The sequence below is a fragment of the Vitis riparia genome, chromosome 6 (assembly GCF_004353265.1).
Source record: "Vitis riparia cultivar Riparia Gloire de Montpellier isolate 1030 chromosome 6, EGFV_Vit.rip_1.0, whole genome shotgun sequence".
NCBI classification, from domain to species: Eukaryota; Viridiplantae; Streptophyta; class Magnoliopsida; order Vitales; family Vitaceae; genus Vitis; species Vitis riparia.
This window is the reverse complement of record NC_048436.1, coordinates 1,474,126-1,483,878: the sequence shown is the minus strand read 5'-3', so window position 1 is coordinate 1,483,878 and position 9,753 is coordinate 1,474,126. Positions and strand designations below refer to the sequence as shown.

General features: G+C 35.9%; 1 protein-coding gene across 2 annotated transcripts; it reads right to left on the bottom strand.

The window, feature by feature from the left end:
* Window positions 1-2,425: 2,425 nt before the first annotated feature.
* On the bottom strand, window positions 2,426-9,604 carry LOC117916111 (transcription factor TGA9). Of its 2 annotated transcripts, none has more exons than XM_034831964.1 (12): window positions 9,145-9,604; window positions 8,886-9,023; window positions 8,638-8,729; window positions 8,180-8,256; window positions 7,646-7,904; window positions 6,760-6,797; window positions 6,513-6,650; window positions 6,365-6,428; window positions 5,470-5,741; window positions 4,760-4,981; window positions 3,024-3,166; window positions 2,426-2,844 (listed from the first exon to the last, which is right to left on the bottom strand). In XM_034831964.1, exons 2-12 carry the CDS (start codon window positions 8,993-8,995, stop codon window positions 2,757-2,759), a joined length of 1,503 nt encoding a protein of 500 aa, XP_034687855.1. In that variant the 5' UTR covers window positions 8,996-9,023; window positions 9,145-9,604; the 3' UTR covers window positions 2,426-2,756. The 2 variants fall into 2 exon arrangements, with proteins under 2 accessions (XP_034687855.1, XP_034687854.1); XM_034831963.1 differs by having other exon boundaries at window positions 9,153-9,603.
* Between the last annotated feature and the right edge of the window lie 149 nt (window positions 9,605-9,753).

Genomic DNA, 9,753 nt, shown 5'->3' with positions numbered 1-9,753 from the left:
GTTCATCGAATTGGCTTTTTAAATATATTCAAACAATCACAAAATAAAAAGAAAAAAAGTGAAAATTTTCCTCTAATCTTATTTTGAATTTTATAATATATCTACGGTGTCATAAGATATTGTTTTATAAAATATCATTAAATTTATGAAATAAAATTATCAACTTAATCTAAATAACTTAATGGATTAAGACTTTTAAATATAGTCAATTATTTTTTAAACATGTCAGGGTTACCTCTCAACTAAAATGACCGTAAATAATAATAATAATAAATCGAAATAATTTAACTAATGTATATCGCAAATTTTTTTGATAAACCTTTTAAAGAATTGGAAAGCCTAGTATATTGCAATGTGTGATTCAATCGAAATTCTAATTTTACAGATTTAAAATGAGAAACTATCATCCCATTCAATCCAATTGGGATGCCTTGATTCTAACATGTCTCTTAAGAGGAGTAACATGAAGATCAGAATTATGGGTGTATTATATAATACCAAATAAAAGGGTAATTGATCTATGGTCGATTCCGTAACAAATAAATAGGAATGTTTAGTTGTACCTCGTGAAAAAAAAAAAAAAAAAAAAGACTTCTTTCTTTTGCTTTTGTGGAATTAACTATTCTCTTTTCTCTTTCTTTTTTAAAGAATTTTTTTTATGGTCAAGTAAACAAATATGTCATGGTTACTAGATTTCCACCGCATATAGGTAAGCTATTTTTTTCAAAAAAGTTTCAACTTGTTGGGCTAATTTGATTTTAAAAAAAAATTGAAATTATTAATTCAATTTTTGGTTAAAAAAATGGACCTATTTGAAATAAGAGAACCCTAATAAATTACAATTTTTTAGACAAAAAAAAGGAAAAAAAAAATTGAAAGGTAACACTAACTAATATGTCCTTTTTGGGGTATCATTATCTATTTGAAGTATTTTCATTATCCATGATGTTTTAGGTTGGATTATGATATTCTTGACCGAATTATATCATCTATATTTAGTGATTGAGTATGATTTTTGAGAATATATAGAGGTCTAACTTTGCCTTGATTGACCAAATGAATAAGAGTTTTGGTTTAATGTCTAAATCAGTAGTCTTAGGGGTTCCAACTTGAAAGAAAACTGACCACTTATTTCCATTTTAAAATTAGTTAATAAATAATTAAGTATCCATTTAGATACATTTTCCTTTTTTTTTTTTTTTTTAAATCATAAACTTCCATGTAAAAATAAAACATGATGTACAAAAAAAATATAGATTTATCTTCTTTTTTTCTATAATCACTTTCAAAAATTTTAAAATTTGAAATATTAAAAAAATATATACTTTAATGTTTTAAAATAATTTTTTAAATTGTTACTTTCGAATATATATAAACCTTTGAGAGTTATTTATTATATTTTATATATAAAGAAAATTACTATTATTTTCTAATTTAAAAATCATAACATATAAAATATATTAAAAAAAAACACTAAGGGTGTGCTTGAAAGTTGTTTTTAAAAATGTTTTTAAGACAAAAGAAATTGAAAAATATATTTTTTAAAACGTAAAATATGGTGTTTTGGATAATACATTTTAATTATTTTTTTATTATTTCACTTTTTTATAGGGTTATTTTAAAAAATAATAATACAAATATAAAACATAATTAAAAATAAAACATTATATATAAAATTTATTGTTAAAATATTTAAAAACATATAATTAAAAATATTTCAAATTATCAAACAAAATTTTGTTTTATAAAACATAAAATAATTCTTAAAAGCAGTTTTTGAGAATGGTGTAAAAGTACTTCCCAAGTGGAACCTATTTGAATGATCCACATTTCCTTTCCAATTCAAAGATAAATATTACTTTAGGACACTGTAGTTTAAAGATGAAAACAATAACACCACCCTCAAATCTCTTGAAAAGCCATCCATGCACAGACTCCTCTCTCTCTCTCTCTCTCTCTCTCCCTCCCTCCCTCTCTCTCTCTCTCTCTCTCTCTCTCTCTCTCTCTCTCCGCCTCTTTCTCTTTTAACAATCTGTCGGTTATGTCCATTGTCCCAAACATACATTTCATTAAATGTGTAACCGATCCTTGTCCGCCATTCCTGCAAGTTGCTTTTCCCTTTATTTTTCTATGTTTTTTTTTGTCTTCGAACACAAACACACCCATAAACAAACAAAATCATCTTCCTCACCTTCACAACCACTTTGTATAAATGAAGAGCAACCACCTCTTTCTCTCTGGCTATATTAATTTTGTTACAAAAACCCACCAGGAAGAAGCCAATAAACTCAGTTAACTTATGGCATATATACTACCCTTTTCCACAATCCTTTCTGCCTTCCAATAACCTCCCTCTGGCTCTCAACCACTTCATACAAATGAACACGTCTCTACCCAACAATTTTCTTTCCAACTTTCCATCACATTCAAATGAACATCATTGATTAATGTAACTCCATTGATATTTAAACATATCTCACACTTTTTCATTGTTTGTTTCTCTTTCTTTAATCAAGTAAAGAGCCTCCTTCTCATCCACATTAAATTGATTTTCATTTACAAGATAGCATATTAATATATGGTGGTGATATTTAAAGGCATAAGAAAAGTAACCCAAAAAGAAAAAAAAAAATTGAAATCCTATCTCCCTCTAAAGTAGCTTCAACAAATCCAACAATGCCACCAGTAAGGAGAAGATATTGGCCTTTCGATCATCTGGGCAGCTATATATAGATATCGTGCTACTGGGATCTTGATCAAAAGTTGGTGAAATGACTATGTGAAGACTGCACCATATGCAAATCTGTCGTTGTTTGGCATGAGTGCTCGTCGCCCATCATGGCCCTGATGCACATGGAAAGGCCAAGCAAGTTGAGTGCAATTAAGATGTAGATCAATGAGAGATGAATGAGCTCAAATGCATAATCAAGTACCACATACTTATAGTGGAAAGGTTTGATATATGCAGCCTAAGCTAATCATACAAGTATCCAACACTAATGATTGTGTTATTTGGGTCTTACTCTCGGGGCCGTGATGCCCAAAGGGAGCTGAGGGCTCGTAATCGGCCATAGTACTCGCCAATCACCAAAAAACAACGTGCTGCTTGTCGAACTGTCAGTATCCGACACAATTGGTGAATGGTTTGCTGTCTCAAATTATCAGCCTGCAAATTCAGAATGGAAATGAATTAGTACATGAACGAAATTAAACAAATATTTTCTAGGAGAGACAAAATGCATGTTTAGTTAATAAAATGAAACCTAAACCACTATGTAGAAGTTGAAATGGGGCCCTATGGTGCAAGGGCACATGGGCACAATCTCTACACAAAATTTCCAGGGGTTGAATTTAGACAACTTGTCTGTTTCTATGGGATTTGGACTATTCTAATCATAGTTTTATTGACAAAAATATTAAATATTTTATGAAAATTATTTTAAAATTCTTGGTGATTGGTCTAGCAAGGTTTTTAATTCAACAGATATCACTTTCACACCACCTTTTGATAGAAACCTTTAGATGAAAAAACTACATCAAAACCCCAGCATTCAACATCTAGATGGACTTCTTAGCTGCAAAGCAATATATATTCACCAAAAAATGATTGATTATAAATATACATATACAACAAGCCTAATAAACATCATCCACCGCACACATGGCAACCATGCAGTGGAAAAGATCCATAAAAGAACTCAGTTGTTAAAGTTGACCACCCTAACATGAAGCCCCTCCCAGCTACATGTTCATGGAGCCAGGGGTGGGTCAGTCTCAAATTCACTAGGCTTCTGTGTAATCACACATTTCTTGACTAATTAAAAGCTACCCTTTTCCTTAGGCGGTTGTCGGAAGTCAATTAAAATGTTAAATCAAGATGACATAAGAAGGTGTAAGCTGTGAGTGAGGCGAGGCGTACCATGGACTTGCAGCTCAAAAACAAAACAAACACAAGGAATGGAATGAACACCTGACCCCATTGTTATGTATCAAAGTCTTATCTTGACTTCTTTTCGTGTTAAACAGCAGGTGGGGTTCCATGTCCATGACCAGCTAGCAAATGTGCCAAGTTAGCATGACACCCAATTTGAATACTTAACACTTCTGTCATTGAAAATTGAGAACCTTCATATATCTCACCCGATAATGTGGCAACAAAGACCTCTTTTTGACCTAAACATACAAAATTTTTTACACCGAGTGTGAAACTAGGGGAGATGCTTTGAACATCTTGGCCCTGAACCTCTTTTTGACTTTAAAAATCAGGTTTTACACTTGGGTTTATAGCGTGACAATCTTCTTGTGTGGGGAGATATTTCAAGCTATTGTGAAGAAGTCTAAAGACAACACATATTCTCTCCTTTTCTTTTCCTCTATCTTCAATTATGAGTCCCACCTAGTGGATGATCATGTAGATCTTCATCTTCTCCCCTTAAAAGGGATGTCTTTACCAATGGAACCAACTCAAGGACTAGCACTTGTCGGGGCTCAAGCTTTCCTTAAAGGTATATATAATTTATGCTCCATCATTCTAAGAGTAAGAATTTGAACCCTAATAGTGTAGCACACTCCACATGAGCCTTCTGTGTATATATTGAATAGTATTTTCAAGTTGATCTAGGTTTGCTACCAAGGGGACAGGCATGGCAACCCTTACAGGGTGTATCTACATTTGATCATGAATATTAAAAAATGCCACATTGTGTCCTATTAGAACATGTAGTTATTGATATAAGTATTTAGTTAAAATAGGATTTACCTGGCGAACAAAGCCTTCAAGGTTGGTAAGCTGGCCCAAAGCCATAACCATATGAGCCATATCATCGGCAACCGAGCCGCTGGCAATGGTGTCGATGAGAGATTGTTGGAGCTGCTCCTGACCCTGAGAGAGAGCCTCTTCTGCTTGTTGTGAGGAATGTTGGAGACCATAAATCCCCATAACTTGCTGCTCTGTTAGGGGGTCTAATTGTGCTATTAACATCTGATTAACATCAACAAAATCCATTAATAATGAGTTAGAAAATTAAAAAAAAAAAAAGAAAAAAGAGTGGCCATGTAAAGGGATGGTGGTTGGAGTTATTATTGTAAACGTAGTGTCACATGGAACTTCAATTTGGACAAAAAAATTTCCATGTGTTTAGGAGAGACTTGTCAGTGGTTGAAGTATTGACATGAAAAGAAAAGGATGTGCAGAAATGTGGACATATGATCGCCGAGAAGGATTTTTTGACCCCAAAAGGGTCTCTCATTTAGGGTACTTTAGTCTTTTCAACCAGGTTTTTGTGGTAGTTGAATAACCCAAATGACCATTTCTTTTAGGGGTTGGTATGGGGGCTTGAAAGCCATTAAGGCAAGTTGAGGACATTGACCATTTTACCCTTAACACCACGAAAGTATGGCATTGCTAATTTGCAATGGCAATTTAACTTCACTAAGATTCTAGGAGACGATACACCAGAAAATTCAAACCTTGATGAGATCAGACGGCCGGAAACCGCCCATCCACAGGAAGCAACGCTCAGCGGGAGTTGTCCACATTCCAGTAATGAGGTGAAAAACATCTGATTTAGCAGCCACTCCCTTAAGTCGAAAAATCTCATCATAGTGAGAGAGATATCCATCAACTATTACCCTAAGATCGCCATCCAACAAATGCGCCTGCAAGCCTGTTCTAAGCTCCGACATGTGCCGGTGATCATCCTCTAGCCATCTTGCATATTCCATATCAAAGATTGCAGCTCCTGCAAGACCAAATCATGATAATAAAAGCAACAGTGATAACAAGAGTCTATCTTATGAAGAGTCAAGTTGGAAGCTGCCCATTAGACACCACCCTGGTGGGCCAATATGCCTCGACCTGAACAAATAAGGCATACATTTTTTGACACTTGTTATTATACTTCCGAAGAAGGCACCTTGGATTCCAAGTTGGAAAAACCCAAACATCCTTCCTCAGGATTCATCTGGGGGACTCCCTTTGAAAATCTCGGTCATTCAATGGTTTGGGGCATTGAAATTTGATATAAATCTTAGAGAAAATCCAGTTTCATGTTCACAAAAGGCGGCTAAACAAATATGGGGATTGCATGTGGGTTTGCCAAGCTTGACTCAAAAATCAAGTCATCAGGGAATATCCATGTTCACATTGGTCAAAATTGAACTAGAAATTAGCTAATAATTCAAAACCCTAAACTTGAAAATTTTTCTTTTCCAAGACTGCCAATAAAGAATGTGGAAATTGGAAAGTCAGTTGGAAAATAACCCAAATGGAATTCAGATGAGACCATTTCCTCTTGGATTCTCATACAAATAACATCTCCACAGGCCAAGGACATTATGGTAAAATCACAGTATTTTCACTCACCAGGGCTTATAATTCCACCAGCTCCCCCACCACCACCACCACCTCCTCCTCCCAAGAACAACCCCTACTCAACCAGAAAAAATAATAAATGTTATGATTAAGAAGAATTTTCCTTTGTATGAAATCAAAATAAAAATGGATATTAAACCTGGGATCTGGCTCGTTGAAGGTCTTGTTCAAGCTGAGTGAGCTTAATCCTACTGGATTCTAGCTGCTGCACATACGCCTTCTTTCTCAGCCTACTCTTTCTTGCTGCTTCTCTGTTTTGTGCCAAACGTCTCAGTGTCTGGAAACCAATCCTCAAAACTGTTAACTCAAACGCTAGAGATATTACTGCTACATGTTTATATATATGGGAAAATTATGTTTGTTGTTAATACTATTTTTCTCATAACCTTGGCATCAAGCGTTTTCTCTGACGTTGATCCAGCTCCTTTCCTCTGCAACATTCCAAATATATAAATATACAAAACAAAGTGTTTGGTGTAACCCAACAAAGGAAAAAGAAAAAAATAAGACAAAGGCTATGGCTAGGTTCAGTTTTCCATTTTCTTAGAAGCCAAGCAGGTTCATTGTTCTTTCATTATGCTGAGTGTTCATGGCAGAAAAGAAGAAGGAAGCAGCAGCAGCAGCAGCAGCAGAAGAAGAAGAAGAAGAGGTGAAGTGTCTCTGATGAGATCGTATGACTTTCAACAACAAATAATAATGATTAGGGACCTCAGCTCACAGTCTGATAGGTTCTACTGAGCTGAGGAAGCATTTCTGATGCTGTGATGCTGATGGGAGTACTGTTGTTGAAACAGTTAATGATGAAGAAGAAACAGGCAGGAGTGAAAATCATTATTATCTGCCATTCTTGGTTGTTTTGTGACATGGGTCCCTAATTCCAAAGATAGATTAAGGGCTAAAAACAATAGATTCTTTTATAGAGAAAGAGAGGGGGAGGCCATTGCCATTATTATTATTATTATTATAAGAAACAGTGCTTATACTGTAAAGATTCTCCTGCTTGCTTTTTTTTCTGAGTACATGTCTCACTCATTTCATGTCAGACAACAAGCAGAAAATCATTCAGAAATCAGAAGAATTCGGCTTTTGTTTGATTTTCTGAGAGTTGTTGGGATCTGTGCAATTGTGTTTGTGGAGAGAGAGAGAGAGATGAAAGCATGGATAATAATGATAAAAGATGCCACCTTTTCCTGAGTTTTTGGGATATGGTAAGAGAAGAAGGGGAGATATTAGAAAATTTAGAACAGTAGTTTTGGTTTGAGAATTGAGAACCTTTCCTCTTTTCCGGGGGTGGTTTAGAAGCAGCTGGTTGAGATTCCGATGGTCCTGCTAATCTAGAAGTATCACTTGCCATCTCTAACTGCTGTTGATGTTGTTGAAACTGCAGATGCTTCTGATCAAAAGCCTGGTGATCAGACGTTGGCTTTATACTGATAGGAGATTCCGGTTCCAACTGGGCCTCAGCTCTACTTGAAAGAGTGTTCACTGCTGATCCTGAGTCAGTGCTCTCTCCTCCTGACTTTGAACTTCCCTGAGTTGAAAACGGAAACAAAAGCCCACCAAAATTTTCAAATGGGTATTCAAAAACACCTTAAGAATAGCCTTACTTTTCAAGTGGGGTATGTCCCCAAGGATCATCTAAAAGATCATCAAAAGAGAGAATGATGTCTTTTGAAATGGGTATTGAAGAAACTGTGATGAAAAGTAGCACCAGTAGAAGAGAAGGAAAGTTGTAGAGACCAGATAGGATGTTGCAGTATTAAGGTTATTAATGAAAAAGAAATGGTCAAAGATGGAGAAAACTACTCTTTGGGTTTGCTGGAATCTCATTGGCCATGAAGGGAACATTTCCAGAGTAGCTGCAGGCCTGGCTGTGAATAAAGCTGCAAGAATCACAAAAGCAAAATCTCTGAGTATCAGGCAAAATAAAAGACTCCCCCAAGATTTTCAAAATATCAAAAGGGAGAGGAACCTAATCCCCTTTTCTGCAGTTATGGAGTCAGTAAATCATGCTGGGCAGGTCAGGTTTCTAAGTTTGTAGCCTCACGTTATTCAAGTCTCTTGTCTCAGAATGATTACAGTGTTGGAAATGGTAACCCCCTACTGTGCCTCACTGTAGACATATTCAAACACCTTTCTCCCTCTCTCCCCACCCCCCTCCCTCTCTCTCTCTCTCTCTCTCTCTCTCTCTGAGAGTTGGTTATACCTATCAAACGTCATCAAAGGGAGAAATGAGATACATGGAGAGGGAGAGAGAAGCATACAAGTTTTAGCTTCATCATTTCTAATCTTAACACCTTGCAGCACAATTGCTTCTTCCAGCTCCCCAAAATCAAAGGCAGATCCCTCTTGATTGCTGGGAAAATTAAAAAAGGAAAAACAAAAGAAACCATGATAATCTATGTCAGAACTTACCCAGAGAAGAAAATAAGCAACATGTAGCAATTACCCAGAAAATTCTGTATTATGCGGAGAAAATGAGAAGATTAGCAAGGATTTTGGGTTACCGTACATGAAAGTTGCAGCAGGAGGGCTGATGCCATGAAGAACTGCATATGGAAGATGGTGGTTTGAAGGTGCTGAGCCTGATAAATTAGTCTCTCCAACCCTATGAGTCGCCATGCAAGGCCTCTTCAGACTATTCTCTCATCTTTCTCCAACAAGCAGCACAAAGGTGAATGAAATCATGTTTGGGACTAAAAGAGAACTTAAGGCAAACAAACAATGATTATTCTAATGAGAAAAACAGAGGTGTGGGGAGCTTTTTCCACCTGTTTACCTCAGTTTTCTTTGGAATTCTTGGAGAAGTACTCTTTGAAGCAAAGCCCAACAGAGTGAAAGAAAGGAAAGATGAAAGCTTTCTTGTCAAAAAGTATATCTAAGTAGCACGCACAAGAGGGTCCAGTCTTTCCTTTGGATATATATCTCCTAGCACCTTTTGATCTCTCATGGGGTCTTTTTATCTCTTTCTTCTTCTTTCTCTCCTTCTCTCCTTCTCTTCTCTAAGAAGTAAACACCCTGATTGATTATTCAGTTTGGGTTGCTTTTATGTCTCTTTGGCCTTTGTGGTGTAAATATTATCAGATTTGAAACTCAACCGATGGTACAGAAAATCTTGTCCTTGCGAAATTCTTTCAGGCCATCTGGGCTGTGTGGGGTTTTGTTGCAGTTAAATATAAATATATATAAATAAACCAAATAAATTTTGGGGGAAGAAAGGTGGGGTCTTTAGCAGGAACCCACTAGAATCACTGACTCGGTGACTCCTACTCCACTCTCTCTCTCTTCTAACCGCCTGTGCTTTCTCATTGGCCCTTTTATGGGCAGCTCTTCAGGGTTGCAAGTACCCACACAAGGGCAAATAAACAAATAAATTCAAC

What these genes read in the sequence shown, in the direction of transcription:
- LOC117916111 (XM_034831964.1), bottom strand. Translation starts at nt 8,995, where the DNA reads ATGGCGACTCATAGGGTTGGAGAGACTAATTTATCAGGCTCAGCACCT. An exon ending in TTGAAGGCTTTGTTCGCCAG is followed by an intron (nt 3,167 to 4,759) that starts GTAAATCCTATT and finishes CTGAATTTGCAG; the next exon opens with GCTGATAATTTGAGACAGCA. An exon ending in TGGGCATCACGGCCCCGAGA is followed by an intron (nt 2,845 to 3,023) that starts GTAAGACCCAAA and finishes CATGTGCATCAG; the next exon opens with GGCCATGATGGGCGACGAGC.